A 22,906-nucleotide genomic window follows, 5' to 3' on the forward strand; every position below is an offset into this window, starting at 1 on the left:
CAGTTCGAGAATGGATGTGAGCAAATGAGGGCAATCTTTGTCTGTTCCTAGACTACCTTGCTATGTGGGAAATGATTAACTAGTATGAAAAGAAATCCACATACACAGTACAGAAAACATATATTATCACATAGAAAAGGCGAATAATCAGTGATGTTCGTCTAATTTGGATAATAAATGTAATGTTACGATTAATCATTTATTAAAGAATATTGGCATTATATACACCTTCAAATGTGAACAAAATACCTTCAGATAAAAGCAGTACACACGTCAGGACAAGAAAATAATAATGGGAGCCTTCATTGCTTTGAAAGTTGCATACCACTCACTAATTATAAAACCAAGATTATTTCAGTTTAAAAGTGATTTTTTCTTGATAGACTTCCTCTAGCTGTTGCAGTGGATACTTCTATTTTACCAACACTACTGCAAGATAAATGGTCCCATATGAAGCTGAATATGGTTTAGGTACCACAGTGTTGATATGGTTTAGTATATGGTAAAGTGCAGAGCTTACAATTTGATGTTTTAAAACATGTAGCAAATCCATGCTCATGTAAAGCACCCTCACAGCACTTCTTCTTAAAGTTTATTGCTTATCACAAAACTTATTGATTATCACAATACCAGTCTTTTGTAGTCTTTCCCATGAAATGCAAGGTAAACGTGCATTTGCCCCTAATTTAGGTTCCCCAAGCTACAAATCTTGTGGGCTAGGTGTCTGATAGCATTCATCCCTAATTACATGTATTGTAAATCCAATTAACTTTACAGAAACAAAATCAGTGATACAGTACCAGAATTTTTACAATACGTTTCAGAATTCATGTAAATAACAAAGCTGCCATCATAGTTTGTAAGCGATGAAAGAACATCAGACAGAGTAATTTGTGTTTCAAAAACTTGATGAAACAGGAGGTACTTTGGCACAGTTTCTCTGATGAACAAAATTGATGATGCAAGAACTAAATTACCGTATATACTCATCTATAAGTCTTCCTCATGCATAGGTTGACCCTTGATTTTTGGCCAAGAAATAATTAATGATATGCCTCATGAACAGGTAGACCCAAGTTTTTGCAGGAAACACTGGCTAACAAAATTTTTATCTCTTTTTTTGTCCCATGAATGAAAATAGATGGACCTTTTAGAATATTTTATGCTGAATTCGAATCTGTTCTTAATTTTTCTATTAGGCATGTTTTTAAGTGACAGAACAATTAAATTTTACATTAAGTTTATATTACTCATTCATAAATGAGGCTGGTATTACACTTAAAAAAATCAACTCTAAAATGTAGAAGTGTACAGTTTTTGGCTATATTTAGCCTCAGAAACATCCCTCCTATAGTGTCCAATGGTAATCTCCCAACATTGAGAGGCTCCACTTTCCTTGGTACTGCTTTTCTATGTCCAAAATGTCCTGGTGAAATCTTTCTCTGTGCTCATCACTGACTTATATTCAGCGCCAAGTGCCGCCATAACAGACCGAACATCATTGCAAAACTACAGACTATCTTCAAGGGAGAAGAATTCCTTGAAAATGACAAGGCAATCACGATAAAAACAACCTTTAGTTTCAATCTGAAGGAGATTCCAGACCTTTAAACTGGAACCCAAAAGTTCGGCTTGCTTCTTAAGCAGATTTAAAGTGCAGACAATATCATTAAGACCTTGACTTAGCAAATGTGGTTCACTTGAAGAACAGCTCGCTTCATATGTAGGGTCCATATTGTCCTCTGCTTGGTCTACTTTCTCATCAACAGCCTTTTTCATTGTCTACCTCTGCTTATACCTTTAACTTTACTGCTGTACATGTTGATCAACTTGTGATCTGCTATATGACTATGCCTTATACTTTGTATCATCCATGCCCCTTTTAAATATTTCCTTTACGCCACATTTACACACATTTACATGTCTTCATTCTTCTATTTATCAATCCTCCTAATTCTTTGTATACTATGAAAGTAACCCACATATGTTGCTTTAATTTTGGCCTGTCCTAAACAATAAAATCTTTGGTCTCTTGTCTATATTTCTGAGTTGCAACAAGCTTCTTGCATACTCTACATGTAACTTTTTCCTATTACCAAAGTTTTTGGTGCACCAGTTTTCCCCTTTGCAAGACTATTCTCAGATTCTGCTTTCCCTCTGCCCACTATACTGAATTTTACTCTCAGATAAAGCATCATTTACATACAGAAACTGGCAACTTCCATATGTTTCACCATGATTAAGTAATACCTTGCTGTAGCTTCACACTGTAATACTGCATTCATAAAATCATTAGACAAACATGATAACCCTATATCCTTCATTATCAATGACACACCTCTCATATTCATATATTTCATCTTGCAGACCTGATTATCATACCGTTCACTTTCATTGTTGAAGAGGGTAAAAAATACATGAAATTATCAAAACATTTAATATATCAAATATATATACCATATATAAAAAGTGCCGATCGAGTGAGTAACGTAAGGGTAAGAGAGATGTGTGGAAATAAAAAGAGCGTGGTTGAGAGAGCAGAAGAGGGTGTTTTGAAGTGGTTTGGGCACATGGAGAGAATGAGTGAGGAAAGATTGACCAAGAGGATATATGTGTCGGAGGTGGAGGGAACGAGGAGAAGAGGGAGACCAAATTGGAGGTGGAAAGATGGAGTGAAAAAGATTTTGTGTGATCGGGGCCTGAACATGCAGGAGGGTGAAAGGAGGGCAAGGAATAGAGTGAATTGGAGCGATGTGGTATACCGGGGTTGACGTGCTGTCAGTGGATTGAATCAAGGCATGTGAAGCGTCTGGGGTAAACCATGGAAAGCTGTGTAGGTGTGTATATTTGCGTGTGTGGACGTATGTATATACATGGGTATGGGGGGGGTTGGGCCATTTCTTTCGTCTGTTTCCTTGCGCTACCTCGCAAACGTGGGAGACAGCGACAAAGTATAATAAATAAAAAAAGTGCCGATCTGATATTTGTATTGGAAGGATCTTTGCTTCATTGGGGTAAACCATGGAAAGTTTTGTGGGGCATGGATGTGGAAAGGGAGCTGTGGTTTTGGTGCATTATACATGACACCTAGAGACTGAGTGTGAATGAATGTGACCTTTGTTGTCTTTTCCTAGCACTATCTCATGCACATGCGGGAGGAGGGGCTTGTCATTTCATGTGTGGCAGGGTGGTGATGGGAATGAATAAGGGCAGACAGTATGAATTATGTACATGTGTATATATATATATGTCTGTGTGTATTTATATATGTGTACGTTGAGATGTATAGGTATGTATATTTGCGTGTGTGGACGTGTATGTATATACATGTGTATGTGGGTGGGCTGGGCCATTCTTTCGTCTGTTTCCTTGCGCTACCTCGCTAACGCGGGAGACAGCGACAAAATAAATAAATAAATATATTTTTATTTATATATTTGTTATTTCATTTTACTTAATTTCCATCTCCCGCGTCATCGAGGTAGCGCAAGGAAACAGACAAGGTATGGTCTAACCCACCTACATATACATGTATATACATAAACGCCCATAAATGCATATATACATACATATACATACACAGATATACATATATATGCATATACATATTCATCCTACTTATAAGTATACATATATATTTATGAGTGTTCATGTCAACAATGTGTATGCTTTAAATCATACATGTTACTGCATACTATCCATGAATACAAGCCATATGTTTCTGCTGTAATGGGATAGAATATTAGATAAGACAGCATATATTTACATCATATGTGATCTAACTTATCTTACAGAAAATTTGGCATCACTCTCTTAGAATCATCAATGGCTTGCCCCATGTAAAACTTGTTAAAAGGATAGAATAGTCCTCTTGATGATGTCGCTGCACTCCTCTATCTGCTCTTTTGTGATGCAGAGAGGTGGAGCAAACCGGATGATATCCCCATGTGTAGGCTTTGCCAGCAAACCATTATCTCTCAAACGTAAACAAACTTGCCATGCATCAAATTCTGTCGATTATAGAAAGATCATATAAAACTTTGAATCTAAAATTAATATGAGTGCAGTAAGGATTATGAGTAGGTGTGCAGCGATGGTAAAGTCTGTTGAAGTACTTTTTCTTTTTAAACAAAATAATGAGAAGCTGTAAGTTTATAATGACTTTAAATCAGGACTTACTCTTGTTAATGACAATGGCATTCAGTAGACCACGGCCTCGCACCACAGACACCACATCCTTTGGTAACTTTGATAATTCAGAACGTAACAGGATGCCCATCTTTTCTGCATTTTCTGCCAGTTTCTCCTCTTCCATTACCTGCAGAGCTGCCAGACCTACCTGCAGTATATGTTACAGTAAGCCTCTTAGCTGATGCTATGGCACAGATTCACATTTTTTTTAATTATGATTTAAGGTATGAGATGTTCCATCCAAAGACAGGTCATAATTTGAGAAATACAAAATTGAAAACAAAAAAATTCTAATATTGCTAAAATTTTTTTTTTTTTTTTTTTTTTTTTATACTTTGTCGCTGTCTCCCGCGTTTGCGAGGTAGCGCAAGGAAACAGACGAAAGAAATGGCCCAACCCCCCCCCCCATACACATGTACATACACACGTCCACACACGCAAATATACATACCTACACAGCTTTCCATGGTTTACCCCAGACGCTTCACATGCCTTGATTCAATCCACTGACAGCACGTCAACCCCTGTATACCACATGGCTCCAATTCACTCTATTCCTTGCCCTCCTTTCACCCTCCTGCATGTTCAGGCCCCGATCACACAAAATCTTTTTCACTCCATCTTTCCACCTCCAATTTGGTCTCCCTCTTCTCCTCGTTCCCTCCACCTCCGACACATATATCCTCTTGGTCAATCTTTCCTCACTCATTCTCTCCATGTGCCCAAACCATTTCAAAACACCCTCTTCTGCTCTCTCAACCACGCTCTTTTTATTTCCACACATCTCTCTTACCCTTACGTTACTTACTCGATCAAACCACCTCACACCACACATTGTCCTCAAACATCTCATTTCCAGCACATCCATCCTCCTGCGCACATCTCTATCCATAGCCCACGCCTCGCAACCATACAACATTGTTGGAACCACTATTCCTTCAAACATACCCATTTTTGCTTTCCGAGATAATGTTCTCGACTTCCACACATTTTTCAAGGCTCCCAAAATTTTCGCCCCCTCCCCCACCCTATGATCCACTTCCGCTTCCATGGTTCCATCCGCTGCCAGATCCACTCCCAGATATCTAAAACACTTCACTTCCTCCAGTTTTTCTCCATTCAAACTCACCTCCCAATTGACTTGACCCTCACCCCTACTGTACCTAATAACCTTGCTCTTATTCCCATTTACTCTTAACTTTCTTCTTCCACACACTTTACCAAACTCAGTCACCAGCTTCTGCAGTTTCTCACATGAATCAGCCACCAGTGCTGTATCATCAGCGAACAACAACTGACTCACTTCCCAAGCTCTCTCATCCCCAACAGACTTCATACTTGCCCCTCTTTCCAGGACTCTTGCACTTACCTCCCTAACAACCCCATCCATAAACAAATTAAACAACCATGGAGACATCACACACCCCTGCCGCAAACCTACATTCACTGAGAACCAATCACTTTCCTCTCTTCCTACACGTACACATGCCTTACATCCTCGATAAAAACTTTTCACTGCTTCTAACAACTTGCCTCCCACACCATATATTCTTAATACCTTCCACAGAGCATCTCTATCAACTCTATCATATGCCTTCTCCATATGTTATTGTTCATGTTGAATCTCACAAACTAAAATTAATGTTTTGAAAAAAATATGAAAGTAGTTTTTTAACTGCTGAACACATACAATTAGTGTACGAGAGATAAATGGTGTGTTAATCATAATTAGATTAATTATCAAGGAAATCTGTTTGATACTAGCACACTCATATCAAACTATAGAAAACAGAGTATGACTAAACTAAAAATTCATACAGTAAAACAAATGTTGAGCATTTTTCAAATTTCACTTTTGAAACTTTTTCTTTTACACCATAATATTAGGAATCTTTGCTGATAAACATCAAAGTTTTAGCTAAAGTGAGGATGGATTTCCCCAGTTTTGAAGCAGCTCCTTCTACAAAGAAATATTCTATTTAGTGATGGCATCCAACCTTCCATGAATCCCCTTCACAAGTTTACTCCACTTTTTTTTTTATTTCTCTTGTCCATCCCAGTAAAACATGAATAAACTGTAATAAAAATAATCATCCTAAATACAGATTTTGTCTTACATTAATACATACGCTTTATCATTCAAAGATACTTTCCAGCTATATATCTAATAATGATAATTACAAAATATGGCAAAAACTTTAGCTGCACAGAATATTATATAAATTTCTTTCATGTAAGAGTGGGTGGAACACTTCTCTGCCCATTGTTCCTATTCAAGCAGTTCCCTATTACCCCAACAAAGCACTGATGTCTTTATCCTACTGGCTTACATGCTCATCACACAGGTCACCTTATAGTTCATGGGATGCAGATGTCACCCCCACCGATGGGTACTATCCCTTAAGAAAAACATTTATTGAGAGAAAGAAGGTCAGGCAAGAAGAAGCAACATGAAAAATTTGCTAGCAAACAATATTATTTCATCGAGCAAGATATGCAGAGTGCTACACACTGGCACAGTCTAGGGTGTGTGCGTATGTGTGTGTCCATACATACAAAGGAATAAAGACATGGTACATCCATAAAGGTTAAGAGACAGGGCAACATGAATGTAAAACTCCCCCCCAGTAAAACAAAAATAGTAACCACACAAGCTCTACCAGTTTGGTAAAATTTTGTTCTAGGTACTCAAAAAGCAGTACTGGTACACTTTATTAGAGACATCATCAAAGAAACCTTATATCAACTGAATAATTTCTTTGAGAGCTTGCTATGTGCCAAATCACACAACCCTCCAGGGTAAAGGCTGTGGGAGTACATAGTCTCACAGAAACTGAAACCAAGTTCCTTGAGCAAAGTAGAAGGGAAGGGGAAGGAGTAGAAATATCGACATCTACTACAGTAGAGGAAATGATAACAATATAAATACTCTATAATTTTGTAAAAAATACAAAATATTAAACTAATTCACCAAACACACATACTGTTTACCCTAAGTGAGTTAGAGGAGGGTATTTTTCCATGATAGGATGAAAATGGTGAGAATAGAGTTTAACGTACACAGTGCCTAGAATTTCCAGAATTATGAGGCAACTATTGGATGATGATGTCTGCTAAATAAGGATTAATGAGTGACAGAAGAGAGGACAAAGACTTAATTTTAGGCTACAGCTATTCAACAGGAGGTAGTTGGCAAGATTGAGAGGCTTTTACACCATCAGAGGACAGGGGGATAGAGGTTTCTAACCCCTAGGGTTCTTAGAAATTCTCTTAAAGCTTACATGACACAGCAGTGGTCAAGGTGTAGGACTGCCAAATCACTGGGTGAAAAGTACAAGGGTGATATTACCTTGCAGCCAAGGGGGTTGCCACCATAGGTTGAGCCATGCTGACCAGGCTTGATACACATCATGACCTCATCACTGGCCAGCACTGCGGATACCTATATAGAACAGCACAAAAGTATCATTAAACACTGATTTCTGCAGACATTCCTTGATTTTATGATACAGTGTAACCAAAAATCTATTACACAGAAAAACTTTACTGATAAAGGCACAGCTACATTATTAGTGTACAAACCCAGGGTCCCTTTTATATGGTTCCTACAGCTCTGAGGCTGCATTTTACTAAACAGACTGTATTCACTCTCATCCATGATACAGGCACACCAAAGTTGACTTCATATTTGCAGATTACCTTTCAATCACATCAAAACACTTAGACACCCCAGAAGAAACATCAAACATGCAGCATTACATTACACAATTGGAACAATGGCTCACCCAGAACATAATGTTGGTATCTCCACAGACACCATAAATCCCTCTTTTCACCCAAGACAGACATGAAACCAGCTCTCACCCTCCAGTCACCTTCAGTGGAAAGTCACTTCCTCTGAACAAAACAACCATTCTGGGTATCACTTACAGTCACCTTCAGTGGACAGTCACTCCCTCTGAACAAAACTACCATTCTGAGAGTCACTTACAACATACACAAGATATTCTCTCCCTGTACTAATAACATCAACACGAGCAAAACACAAACTAAATGTCCTCAGAACACTGTCATCTGATTCTGACAAAAGAATCCCTCAACTTCCTATAAAAGCAGTTCTTCCACTCCACTTTAGACTTTGTCTCACCTGTCTAGTCTTCCACCTTCTCAAAAGTAAACAGAGCAAAGCTGTAAACCACACAAAACAAAGCACTTACACAACAATCACCATCTGCCTAGCAACTGCAAACACTAAACACCTTCATAATGATACAAAAATCTCATCAATACAGTAACACTTCAACATGCTAGGCACTTACTTTTATGCAAAAGCACTGCACCCCTCCCTCCTTAAGCACTCCATAACTAATTAGAAATAATATCTTACTCACCCTTCACTCACAGTGATTCAAGCTTTGCAATCAAAACCTTAAAGAATCCCTTAAGGAACCTCCTGCAACAGTCCTAACAGTATATCAAACTTTCACATGAACATTTTGGTCAAGTTGCAATCCAAGCTCTTACAGATATCTTCTGACTTCAAATAAAAATCCATAACATCTACAAACTTACCATCATAATAGCTTTCCATGGTTTACCCCGGACGCTTCACATGCCTTGGTTCAATCCACTGACAGCACGTCAACCCCTGTATACCACATCACTCCAATTCGCTCTATTTCTTGCCCTCCTTTCACCCTCCTGCATGTTCAGGCCCCAATCACACAAAATCCTTTTCACTCCATCTTTCCACCTCCAATTTGGTCTCCCTCTTCTCCTCGTTCCCTCCACCTCCGACACATATATCCTCTTGGTCAATCTTTCCTCACTCATTCTCTCCATGTGCCCAAACCATTTCAAAACACCCTCTTTTGCTCTCTCAACCACGCTCTTTTTATTTCCACACATCTCTCTTACCCTTACGTTACTTACTCGATCAAACCACCTCACACCACACATTGTCCTCAAGCATCTCATTTCCAGCACATCCATCCTCCTGCTCACAACTCTATCCATAGCCCACGCCTCGCAACCATACAACATTGTTGGAACCACTATTCCTTCAAACATACCCATTTTTGCTTTCCGGGATAATACCAATCCTAAAACCCACCACACCATGTAATTCCCCTCTTTGTATTGCCCTATATTATTACTTTCTTCGGCATCCAAACTGGTGGTGGCCAGCTTCCTGATCACTTTGGCAGTCCTTTAGAAGGAATGTAGAAAAAAATATTGAGGGTGATATACATACTTAGATCTTAATGAAATGTGTTGATAGGGGTGTACATACCGGGTAAACGCCTCCTGAGAGTGCTTTGCCAAGTATAAGGATGTCTGGTTTGACATTTTCATGGTCAACTGCAAGGCGACGGCCAGTGCGAGCTAGCCCTGTCTGCACTTCATCCGCAATCCATAGCACATTGTGGCGGCTACAAAGCTCCCGAATACCTGTACCACTATTTCAATTAGTCTGGTTCTTAATATAATTCTTAGTATATGACTATTTACTTTTGATACCTCATAGCCACAACATACACTCTCAGAGACTGTGGCCCTTAGAATGTTTCACTGGCTTATATTGTCAGAAAATGGATATAACCCAACAGATTACTTGAAATGTATTTGTAAAAAAAGTAATCATGATATTTATATCAATTTGCCCTTTAGTTTATGGGACTTAAGAATATATAACACAAAAGCTTCAACAGGGTTAAGATCTTGAAAAACCTGTCACATGCCAAATCCATCATGAGGTGACACAATGAAATCCAAGTTGTAAGAGTGCTTATGCTATGTTCCTAACCAAACACTTTCCCAGTGTAACCCTTATGGATGGATAACACAGTACAGTTCCGTAAACAACTCAACTTACCATCCGTCCTTTTCATCCATTAACAATAATACACTCTCACTGAAGGAGGAGACTTTTTCCTTGTACTTTAACCACATGTAAACAGAGTTCAGCAATACTATGTTAAGTATTAAGCATTATATGTAAGGTAAGGCTTACATTGTATATTTGGTGAAGCAAAAAGCATATCTAAGATGTGCCAAAGATGATATCTAAAGTACAGTTAACAAAGTACATTAAGTGGCTACCAGTGTGAGATGTGGCTGACAGTGTACATGAAGTGGTTTATGGCTAACAGTGAGGTGTGTCTTAAATAAAGCAATTGTGTGAAATGATGATACATACCATAGCTAGCCTATAATGTGTGTAAGATGTGGCGGAAAGCGTAGATGTGGGTGTTACTATATCTACATCAGTACTGCATAATAATGTACTTATGTATTGGTAACGTATCATATGAGGAATGGTTAACAATATGCATGACTTATGACTGCATATTTGGGCTGAGTAATAGCACACAGGAAGTATGGCTTACAAAGCACTTGGACATGTGAATACAAATGTACGTATTGTTTAACAGTTCAAGTACATGAGGTGTAGCGAGAAATATTTATCTAAACACTGGAAGGGTTTCTAAGGGGGGTGTATGATGTGTTTCGTACCATATGAGTTGGAGATATTGAAAGTGTAAATGTGTTTCATATCATATGAATTGGAAGGAGACAATGAAAGAAGTAAGAAAAAGTCACTGACCTTTAAGGTAGCCATCAGCTGGGACAACAACACCAGCCTCTCCTTGGATAGGCTCCACCATGAAGGCAGCCACTGTTGGATCTGATACTGCAGCCTGTCATCAGAGAATCACATTAGTGTTTTCCATCTTACCAAGAGGGCGTAGTCAAAGCCACATTTTCATAAAAGTATGCTAGTAGTGTGTGGGGTCTGGAAGGTAAGTCAGTTACTATTTGCAAAAGAAACAGCTCTGGTGGCAGATTGATGAGGGAAACTACAGAAGCTGGTGCCAATAAGGGTGAGTGTGTGAAATGAGAAAGCTGATTGTTAGTGTGAATAGAATGGGGTTTAGGAGGGGGTAAGTCTAGTTGATTTGAGTGTGAGTCTGGAAGTGGAGAACCTGGAGTTCTTTGGATACTTTGGAGTGGAATTATGAGAAATGAAGTAAATCATTGGGTGGGGAAGAAGGCAAAGGTCCTGGGTGCACTTAGGGGTGTGTGGAAGGAGGCAAAGGTCCTGGGTGCACTTAGGGGTGTATGGAAGGAGAAATCACTGTCTCTGAGATCAAAGATGGCTATATTTGATGGAACAGTAACTCTAATGGTGTTGTACGAGTGTGAGAATAGGAATAGGAATGCAAAAGAATGGAACGTGGTGGATGTGTTGGAAATAAAATTGTAGTATGAGGGGAGTTGATCATGTAAGGAATGAGAATAAAAAAGATGTGTGGTAGTAAATATTGTATAATTGTGAAAGCTTACCAGAGTGAGTTGGAATGGTTTGGGTATGTGAAAGGTTTGAACAAAGACAGATTGACCAAGAGGTTATAAGTGTCAGGGGTGAAGGGAGCAGTATGGAGGGGAGACAGAGGATGGAAGGATGGAGTGAAATAGGCTTTGAGTTCCTGGAGCCTGAGCATTCAGAAGGGTGGGGCATACATGGGATTGAGTGAAATGGAGTGATAAGGTATACAGGGGGTGATGTCCTGTCACTGGGCTGCACCAAAGCATAAAAAGTGGTTAGGGGAAACTATGGAAGTATGTGGAACTTAATGGTAGATAAAGGCTTTGTTTTCGTGTATTAAAAACGACAGCCAGAGAGTGGGTGTGAGCTAAAGAGACCATTCTTTATATGTTCCTGACAGCAAATAAGTATGATTTTTTTCTAAAAATTTCTGAAATGCACATAATGCTAAGTAATTGTTTTTTTAATAGCTTTTAAATGGTTGGGAACTGAAACACTGAAAGAATTAACAGTACACATTGAATGGGCTATTTGTGGTACTTGTGAAATTTTGATGGTGTGGAATCAAGTGAATGGTGTTTCTTAATCTTTAAATTTTACAGGATAATAAAAAACTTCCTCCAGACATTTTCTCCTTTATAAATATAGATTTCTTTCTTTTCTTTCAATGTGTTCACCATTTCCTGAGGAGTGAGGTAGCATCAAGAACTGATGACAGCTTTAGAGGAAAAAATGTATAATAGACTAACAGAAAAAATATATTTATGTTAGGTTTGGTTTATCTTGGATGGTAGGTTAAGTTTGGTTTGGTTAAGTTAGGTTGTAATTTGATATATACTTTATATATGGTACTATATGGGAACTGTCTGGAAGGAACTGATTAAATAAAGGTTTATCTTTAGTGTATATTTTGCTTGTAATGAATATAATGTTCATCAGAAAATGGAAAATTTTAACCAAAGTGATGAGGATTTACCTCTAGTGCTGGGAGATCATCGTAGGGGATGAGAGAAAAGCCTGGCAAATAAGGGCCATACTCGCCATAAGCTTCTGGGTCCGAAGAGCTGGAGACAGCAGCAAGGGTGCGGCCCCAGAAGTTGTTCTGTACAAAGATAATTTTAGCCTGATCCTTGGGAATGCCTTTCACCTGGTACCCCCACTTACGAGAAAGCTTGCATGCTGTTTCACCTCCTTCCACACCTGCAACAAACCTATGGTATGACAAATATTGAATTTCATTTGGTGTATAAAATTTACCTCATCAGAGGAAATCAACTAGAAAAGGCATCCTCTTTAAAATATTTAAGTATATTATGAATATCGGTCACCTCTCACAGGTAGAAAGTAGCAATGGATGTGGACTGGATGAATTTCTGTTCTATTTTTGTTGTTCCTGAGATTTAGACTATAACTGAATGGTTCTTAGAAGAACTTCATAGAAATAATAAAACATTCTGATGTTAGATGGTTCTAGAGTTGAAATGTTAAATACCTAGAGTGTGTTTCTCTAAAACTAAGCATACAAAAATTTGGTTAATGACATCAACAGTAAATGGATGATGAGATACTGCCACTATAGAGGGGCAAGTTAACTAAATGGGTGGCAGAGAAATGGGTCAGTGAAGATTATGGATAGGCTATTGTATGTGTGTGCTGGCCTGCATGAGGGGAAATAAGGAACATGTATAGATAGTGGCAAATAGCATTTCGTGGTGACAGGAAAGCACATATGAATTACTTGGGTTTTATACCTATGGAGGAAGAGAGAAATAAAGCCATAAGCTGGAAAGTAGAAGTATGTAGCAAGGCAGCAGCACAGGTGAATGGTGAGGCACTGGAGGTAGGTAGGTGAGGCTGTGCATGTGCATGTGGATGCTGAGGCAGTAGGGATTGGTGGCAAAGCGGTAAAAGTAAATGGAATGGTAAGGTAGTAGACTAAATTAATGGGTTGTAGAGATGGAGTGTTGGTCTTCTAAATTTGGGGATGGAGAAGAATTGGGTGGTTGGGCAGTAGGGGTTGGTGTCATGCAGCATAGGTGGATAGTAAAGCATTATAGGTGAATAATAGGACTATAGATATGTGTGTTACAACAGTAGAAAGGGGTGGTAAAACTGCAAAGATAGTAATATGGCAGATAAAACTGCAAAGATAGTAATATGGCAGTAAGGATTGGTGGCAAGGCAGCATAGGCAGATAGTTGAATTGAGGCAGTAGCAAAGGTTGGTGAGGTTGAAGGGGTGTGTCAAGGCTGTAGAGTTGAATGCTAGAACAGCAGAAGCAGATTTTGAAGCACTAGAAATATTGGTGGATAGTGATTAGGGAGCTGTGCAAGTGGGTGACGTCACAACGACTAGTGGGTTTTGCTTAATAGATGGCAGTTAGAATACGTGAGACACTAGAGGTGGTTCGCAGAGTTACAAGTATGTGCAGGTTGGCAGCTGAGGGGATTTATTGAGAAGTTGACATGAGAAGCAGGGCAGAGGAAGCAAGTAATGGTGATGTAGGAGTGAGTAGCAGAGTGGTAGATGTGGGTGACAAAGCAGCATAAGTGGTTGGCAAAGAGGCAACAGAGTTGTTTGAGGGCAGCTGAGGTGGATGGTTCAGAATTAGAATAAAAGCAGAGTTATATATTATGGCGGTAGGTAGGTGGATAAGTAGAGCTACATGGCATGACAACAAAGATGGGCAGTAGCGTTACAGATGGATGAATGCTTGATAGGACAGGGCAGTAGGAGTGGATGTTAGAGTAGTATGAGTATGTAACGGAACAGCACCAGGTGGAAGTGAATATATGACAATACGTTGTAGCAGTCAGAGAAGTTTAATCAGGATGGCAGTACCTGTATTCATGGGGAGGACCTTGTCATAACCAAGGAGGGACGTGATATACTCCTCAAATTCGCCCAGGACATTGTTATAGAAAGCTCTCGAGGTGAGGGTGAGAGTTGAGGCTTGATTATGTAGTGCCTGCAGGATTCTTGGATGGCAGTGGCCTTGATTCACCGCAGAGTAAGCGCTCAGGAAATCGTAGTAGCGTTTACCCTCCACATCCCACATATATACACCTGAATGAAGGAGACGTACTTATGAAATATGTTGCTTCTCAGTTATTTGCTTTTTACGAATAAAGCAAGCCGAAGAACATCATGAAGTAAGTTGTGTTTTTGCCAAAGTCACTGATTCTAGAGAACTCCTGTGAGCTTATTAAAGTCGGTATTTTTCCTGAAAACTGAAGTAACTTGATAAATAGCTAAGTCTACTTCTAAGAAACCGGGAGTATTCTTTAGATGTCAAGAATTCTTCTCTTCTGAACAGTTGCTCCGTTTATACAAAGGACTGAATCGCCCTTATGTGGAGTACTGCTCTAACCTTTGGGGTGGTTCTATGTCTACTTACTTGACGGAGTCGAACGTGATCCGACTTATAAACTTTCCAAGGCTAACTTCAAAACTTGACTTGGTTGCCCTATGTCATAATGTTCGATCACTGCCCCTCTTTGATAGGTATTTCTTTCGTTTTTGCTCTTGAGAGCTAGCTACTTGTGTTTCCCCACAGTCAACTAGACCAAACAATACAAGGCGAGCTGCTGCTCACATTATTACTTTGTGGCCATGGGCAACTCAGGGGTAGCCATTTCGTTAATTATTTCTTTCCCTACACTAGAAACTTCGGAACACACTATCGCCTCATGTCTATCCCATGTTTTAAAGACAGGTTTATCACTTTCTCCAAAATACGTAAGTACTTTCCCTTCTCTTTTTCTCTTCCAGTAACCTTTCTGTTTCAATCAAGGTCTGGCATTGATGTGGACTCGTTCTTGACTGGATTCCAACCTTTAATTTCCTATATAAAAAAGAAAATCTTAAAAGTTAATTGTAAATTAGTTGTTATAAGTTGCTTTATTGATAAGCTGAACATGAAAAACGACTATAAGTTTCATTACAGCCTAGAATAATGTGTCCCCATGCATGAGTGTAGCTGAAATCACCATCTGGATAGAAGACTCTTCTGAACCTGTATCTAAACCTCTCAGGTACTTTTGGCAAAAAGTGACACCATGATTCCAGAAAGAATATCTTCACTTAAAGTCACCATTTACAAATGGTGTATTTTTGAGACACCTACACCAAAACTCCAAAGTATCCTAGGATCCAAGTGATTCCTGAGGGTTCTACTTTACTGTATTATTTACCCCAATGACATCCTCATCAGACAGATCCCCAGCGAAAATGTAGAGGGAAATGAGTGAGTGCTGCAGCTGGATCCATAGCAAGAATGTCTATTCCCTGGCAACACTGTCAAGGTAGGGAGAAACAACACTGGCATGGGCTAAACATCCGCACCTCCCCTAAGAGAAGTGTTGCCGGCAACTCGGCAATTGACAAAGGCCCTTCCTCTCTGTACAAGCGTTTTTTAAGAACTTGCTGAAGATCCTGAATGAGAACTGCAACGAGCTCAAGTATAAAACAAGTGCATGTCGCGTATCATGAGTGAATGAGGAAGTGAAGATAAAGGTTTTTGCTTTACTACGGCAAACAGGATTACAGTGAACTGGGAAAAGGAAACACGAACAAACTCGAGCCTTGGACCCGGGTGAACGTATTCTGCGGCCGTACCTTTTTTTTTTAGTAGTATCTTATCACAAAAGGTCATAGACCTACTGGACTATAGTCAGTGTTTTTCTCAGTACGGAATTATGCATACATTACTGCTATGGCTGGAGAAAACCTGTGAGTGATTACCCAGTGAGCTGTCTGTAAATTTACGATAGAGAGATACTGGTGTACTTACACCCAAGAGAGTTGCCAGACGCACGATACCTACCGTACATAAACTGTGGCCAATAATTCTTCTATTTCCATGGAATTATAGACTTGCATGACACCTTCCCCTCTTACACACCTCCATGGATATAAATTGTTGGCTGTTGGGGTGATATATTTTTGATGAAATATTTTGTATTTTAACTACGATAAAATGCCTTTCAGTAGAATTTAGTTGCTGGAGCCCGAATATGCCAGTATCTATTGTCACTGGGATACTGGTGTATGAAAGCTTACAGTTCACATCGACTTCCACACATTTATTTAAACAAAAATGCACTGCGAAGAGAGACAATAAATAAGTTTAGAAACGGAAACTTGCTTCACCACCGATGGCCGGATACATTTCGCCAGATAGGAAGTGCACACAATACGTGGGAGGTCATGAGGCGCAACATATATATATATATATATATATATATATATATATATATATATATATATATATATATATATATATATATATATATATAAATGGAGATAGGGAGGAGTACGAATATGTATAAAAAAAATTCTCTCTCTCTCTCTCTCTCTCTCTCTACACACACACACACACACACACATATATATATATATATATATATATATATATATATATATATATATATAAACTCAAAGGGTGTGTTGGTGTACCACCAGTTCCCTTTATCCTGAAAACTGGCCATTAAGTCCCCCACCCTCCTAAGAAAGCAATGAAAGTTAGGTTAAACGTCTGTAAAATATCTTAAAGGTAGTGTCCATTTTCACTGTTAAAGACTTGGAAGATTAAGGAATGACTAATGAGTTTTTTTTTTTAATGTCATGTTCATAAACTACTACTTTGAAAGTTTTGTATTACATAAAAAGGACAAATTTTTCACCAGTTTCGTAAGAATTTAGTATACTGCATTTAGAATTTTCTTTATTTTTATATAGATTATTAATAAGTTAAGGAAATATGGTTTTGTAAATATCATGAGAGTGAAACAAAATGACATATAAATCCCATCTTCACAAGTACCAGCCATATTAGCATTCCCCGCGATTCTACCTAATAACGTCAAGAGTTAAGAGAACAAGGCTGGCTTATAACCCTGAGGGATTTTGTATATTACTACAGATCACATATCATCCTTGTAAATAAGGCACAGTAAGCTTAAAGTATAAGAATGGTTTCGGTCACCAAACTACATTTACTATGGCTGTGGTTTTCACTCGAGATCAAGAGAATACTTTATATATTGTAGGGTCATAACTTACCCTCCGCCCGACAAATGGCTACCGGAAGAGGTTTGTAATTGTGAGCTCCATACGTTGCTTCTCTGTCTATGACTTGCTGCGTGGTCAACCCCTCTAGTGGCTTGGTTCTGGCCTGAGGGGAGGGATACGACTTGACCTCATTGGTGGTAAGACCTCTCCTGGCTACCCAACCCACCACCTGCCTTGCCTTTAGCAGTAGCGACATTCTGAAAAAAAAGAAGAAACTCTTTAGAGTTTATGCCCTAACGAAGTTACGAAAGTTCTGTTCTGTACAGTCGACAGACATATTCTTAGGAAGCCCCTAAGTTAAGAACACTCATTCGTAGTATTCACTGACTTGTCGTATATCATCACACCAAAAAATCTCTGGGGCTGAAACTGTAATAAATTAAAATATATATATATATATATATATATATATATATATATATATATATATATATATATATATATATATATATATATATATTATCCCTGGGGATAGGGAAGAAAGAATACTTCCCACGTATTCCAGTTTTCCAAAAGAAGGAACAGAGAAGGGGGCCAAGTGAGGATATTCCCTCAAAGGCTCAGTCCTCTGTTCTTAACGTTACCTCGCTAACGCGGGAAATGGCGAAAAGTATGAAAAATATATATATATATACCGTCCTGCTGAAAAAAAATGAGAAGAAAGCTAAACAAAATATATAAATGAGTCAGTTTTGCACTGAAGGTCGGTCACTCTTGGTTTCCACATCTCATTTGTATTTGTTAACAATAATAATAATTGTAATAAAAATAATTATAATAACGTTCATACATGAATAAGACCAAAAAAATGGGTACATACATTTAACATTCAACATTACAGACAATAAAAATTTAAATGTAATTATGATAAAAATACTCATGTGACGCTTGCAAATTTAATTGCAGCAGAAACTATTTCTCGATACTATGTGGTAGTGGGTCTCAGATCAGAGATGTTTCACACTGTTTTGTTTTTCTTTAGAAAACGAAGACGGCAGCACACAGGGGTCGAGTAAACAGGACCTGAGCCAACCTCATTGGGCAACCCCTTTACAAAGGACTCTCTCTCTCTCTCTCTCTCTCTCTCTCTCTCTCTCTCTCTCTCTCTCTCTTTGAGAGAATTTACTAATAAGATCCATAACTGTGACAGCAAACGAGCTCGTAAACAAAGCAAGACATATATATGTATATACATAGTGTATTGTGTAACAGATGATCCTGGACTCCTGACTGGGCCCCCGCTCAGGGACCGCTCTGACTAGGCCTGACACTGCATCAGAGAGCGTTGTGTTGAATTAGGTTGCATATCTTGTACACTTTGTGGCCGCTTAACTGCCAGATTTTCGTGTCTAAATGTTTCATCGATCACATGAAACTTTCATCTTTATAAAGTTAATGTGCAGTGGGGTCTGGCGATTTGCTGAGCAGCAACAATAAGAGGAAAATATCCAACTCGTTGTCTTGGCGTGTCGGCATTAAGGGGTGGGGCCACCGCTTGACCTATTCTATTGACGCCCGTTCATACAAGGCATCCTACTTTTAATGAGGACTTGAAAGGGAGAGCCTTCAGTTTCTTAGATAAATAACGCAAAATAAATAACACACACCAGCGTGAAATAAGAGAATGAACTGAATTTCAAAAAGTAAGTGGTTTGGGCTACAACTTTTCCTACTATGGGTGAATAACCATCAAGATCGTTAACTAGTTAGACGTTGTCAGCACTGAACATTTTTTCCTTGAGATCCATTGCCAATTAGAGGTCAGAACAGCTTGTTAGGCAAGAAGTTTCTTAGAAAGGGCGTTACAATAAAAAAAAAAAATGTTTTACTGTAATGGTGGTGAATGACTGGAATAAACTCTGATGAAACTGTCAAAGCCGTCACTTGCGTTTCAAAAGATTCTCGAGGGGAGTTCAAGACTCGGTCCCACTAATGTAGCAGTGTCACACACTTATTTACAATTTTTAGCTTGTGGTTGAAGCCAGAGAATGGATGTGAGCGAGTGCACAATGACCTTACAAACGACTCATCGGCTTACTCATGGCACTTAAGCCTGCACAGAACCGCAACCACAAACTGATGTATCTGACTGCGTCATTTCTTGCTCTAATTCCCAGTGTAACATTCTTGTCTCTGATTATATATATATATATATATATATATATATATATATATATATATATATATATATATGTGTGTGTGTGTGTGTGTGGGTGTGTGTGTTATCCTTAGGGATGGGGAGAAAAAATACTTCGCACGTATTCCATGTGTCGTATAAGGCGACCAAAAGGGCAGGGAGAGGGGAGGATGGAATGTATATATATATATATATATGCTTGTGACTGATGTCACAGGTAGGAAAACATGCAGATAATGAAACAAAATGATGCTTTATATATCAAAATGAACACAGGTTATATACCAGCAACAATACTGTGTAACAGCTGCCAGGAATCCGTAAAGAGATTGAAAAATACGGCCTTATTTTGTCATTTTTTCAAAATTCAAAATTTCCAATTATCTGTGTCAGTGTATGTTACTCGATTTAAACTGAAAGTGTGGATTTCCTTTGGCATTATGATTCACAACATATACCGTAAAATTATTTGATATAATGCATAAGAAAAACATTTTAATGAACCACAGTCTTAAGCAAGAAGCAGAAGTTGTGGGTCAACTGTTTGTTCCTTTGGCGCCATACAGATTAGGGTCCCGCAGGAAAATGCCAACCCCTCTGGAGCCCCATCCAGTTCATCCCACTCACTTCGCCACAGGATGGTTGGAGTTATAAAGCAAAACTATAACTTATTACTAGTTTTACAGTGTTCACTTGATATTGATGGAAAGATAGATTATGGAAGACTGCATCCATGAAAACCAGTACCATGAGTGCCAGTAGATACCAGTAACTTTTTTTTTAGTTATTTCTCACTCGCTCTTTTCTCACTCGCTCTGTCTTCATGACTAGTTTGAAGCCTGGCTAGCGACTGCATAACTGGTGGGACATGTGAGTTCGTTATTAGTAGTCAATGTGGGTAGATACAATTACAGTGGTCATGGTGATAACTGTAATAATAATACTTCCCAAACAGAGAAGGCAATTGCCCCTCCCTACCCTATGAACTAAAATGATAAAAAAAAAAATGCCCTAACAGCTATAAATAGCTTATGCAGCTTGGAGCTGCATTGATAAGATCGTGTAACCACGGGCCTGCAAACCACATGGACGACGAACAACACTTGACTCGCATCAAGGACAACCACCACCATCCTTACCCGAGCAGACACCAACAAAAACTGGAAATTCTGATGTGAGACATTGCGCAACATTACAAACAAGACTGGTTGGCTGACTTCAACTCATTGGACCTGACCGGATTTCACGGCTAGAACCACTGTGTTTTGCGTCTATCGCAAGACAGCCATGCTCCCTACCCGTAGGGGACATCACCTCCTGCACTTAGACAAGGATGACTTCGTAGGCTGTATACTCTGAGAACGACTACATCTTATAGCGACCCTGCTAACGGATTACGACCAGCATACTTCCATTAGGTGACGACGACATTACCTGCCTCAGTTCGTGCAAGACTATTTGATCTCCCTCCTTACAGAACTATATGAATTCTACATATAAAGGACGACCACATGACAATTTAGGAAGAATATGGTAAAATATGGTAGCCTGTCTGGTAGGGCTATCCGATGAGCCATATGGTGCAACAAGCTCTGGGAGGCCGCCTGTTCCCAGAATACAATGACATACAACACACAACAGCAGTAGCCTGGTATTAACTAGCACAGCAGCATTCACCCGCAAGCTTGCCAGAGCACCTACCACCCCTCCGAGTACGGCGTATAACCTGAACATCACCGGCAGCAACCGGTACAAGTCACGTCACCATCATGCCTACTACTGCGTCTGCTTACTGCCCGCGCTACCATCCAACAGCATTCACACCCCGTCAGCTGAGCACGAACCACCATAAACCGTTCATCATCAAGCCCGCGATGGGCTTTCGTAGTATACTGGTTAAGTCAGCACGGGCTATCTCGTAGTCGTGCCCTCATGAGTTCAAATCCTGAAGCGACAGTCGGCACACACCCAGCCCAGGTGTTCGTCCTTCCCTTTGGCTTGATGGTCCATAAATGGCTACCTGGCTTTGGCTGGGCTGTATAATTATTACTTGCAATAACTACTTGTCTGCTACGTGGACAGTTTTACACTCGTGTTGCCCAGTCTCTTAACGATGTATATATCTGCCAAGTCTTTACTCCCACGTACGTATGCACACGCATTGTATACACACCCCAACTTAAGCCAGCCTGTGTGTGTGTGTGTGGGTGTGTGTGCAGTAAAGACATGATATATGAAAGGTTAAGTGGTGGGGAAACACAAGTGGAAAACTATCCCCGTAACACAAATAGTAATCATTCATCTCCACAGCGAACATCAGTGCGCTCGCTACAATTTCCTCTACCATTACAGTCTACCTTTAAGCTCGCTACCAACATCTTTCATTCTAAGTGTATCTCCACCAATCCCAGATGCCACTGTACCTCTAACCTACCACGCCTGTCAAAGGATCTTAAACCATACTGGCTACATCTCTTCAATAACATTTACAGTTTCCTCATACTACGCTCACTTGCATTAGACTACTGCCGTCAGTGTAATTATGTAACAAGCAAATTTTCAATGTAGTTTCAGAGCGTTGCACAGGTTATCAGACAGCTAAATGTAAACTGAGTACCCATAGTGATATATCTTTACCTAAGTTTACAAGTTGGTCACACCACCAACGCCGCGAGGCAAGTTTTGTTTTAGCGCGACAACTACTAGGAGTATTATTAGATATCCTTGAATGGTGTGCAGTTCTTAATACTTCTTTCTCAGTCTCTTTTCTTGTATTTATCTTTTTTCATAGCCTTCCCTCTTCCCTTTTTTATTTACCTCTGCCTATACGTTTCCCAAACATCCCTTACTCCCAGCATGACACACGATCACTCTTAGAAACGCTCCCACTTAACACTTGAATAGCTCACAACACTTACCTTTGGACAGGGATGTACAGTACTGATATTAATTCTCTGCAGGCTAGTGATATTTATGAAAAACGCGTGCACTTAATTAAATTTGAAATGCTTCTTGGATTAATTTGGACGATTAACGCGTTTGTTAAGAAATGGGTATTAGTTGTGCATGTCACTGATGTGCGTGGTCGACTGATTCAGAAGCGGCGCAGGTGGGCCTTCGGGTGAATGCTGCAGTTGCCAGTTAATGTTTTCCCCAATCAACACCAAGGAAAATTC

The 22,906-nt window shown here is 39.4% G+C and overlaps 1 protein-coding gene across 1 annotated transcript; it reads right to left on the reverse strand.

Moving 5' to 3' along the window:
- Positions 1-185: 185 nt before the first annotated feature.
- On the reverse strand, positions 186-22,824 carry Oat (Ornithine aminotransferase precursor). Its single transcript, XM_071675693.1, has 9 exons — positions 22,649-22,824; positions 17,585-17,790; positions 14,363-14,587; positions 12,498-12,721; positions 10,799-10,892; positions 9,485-9,642; positions 7,541-7,633; positions 4,180-4,339; positions 186-4,010 (listed from the first exon to the last, which is right to left on the reverse strand). Exons 2-9 carry the CDS (start codon positions 17,787-17,789, stop codon positions 3,850-3,852), a joined length of 1,320 nt encoding a protein of 439 aa, XP_071531794.1. The 5' UTR covers position 17,790; positions 22,649-22,824; the 3' UTR covers positions 186-3,849.
- Positions 22,825-22,906: the final 82 nt, after the last annotated feature.

This window comes from Panulirus ornatus, chromosome 21, assembly GCF_036320965.1.
Source record: "Panulirus ornatus isolate Po-2019 chromosome 21, ASM3632096v1, whole genome shotgun sequence".
In the NCBI taxonomy this organism is placed as follows: domain Eukaryota; kingdom Metazoa; phylum Arthropoda; class Malacostraca; order Decapoda; family Palinuridae; genus Panulirus; species Panulirus ornatus.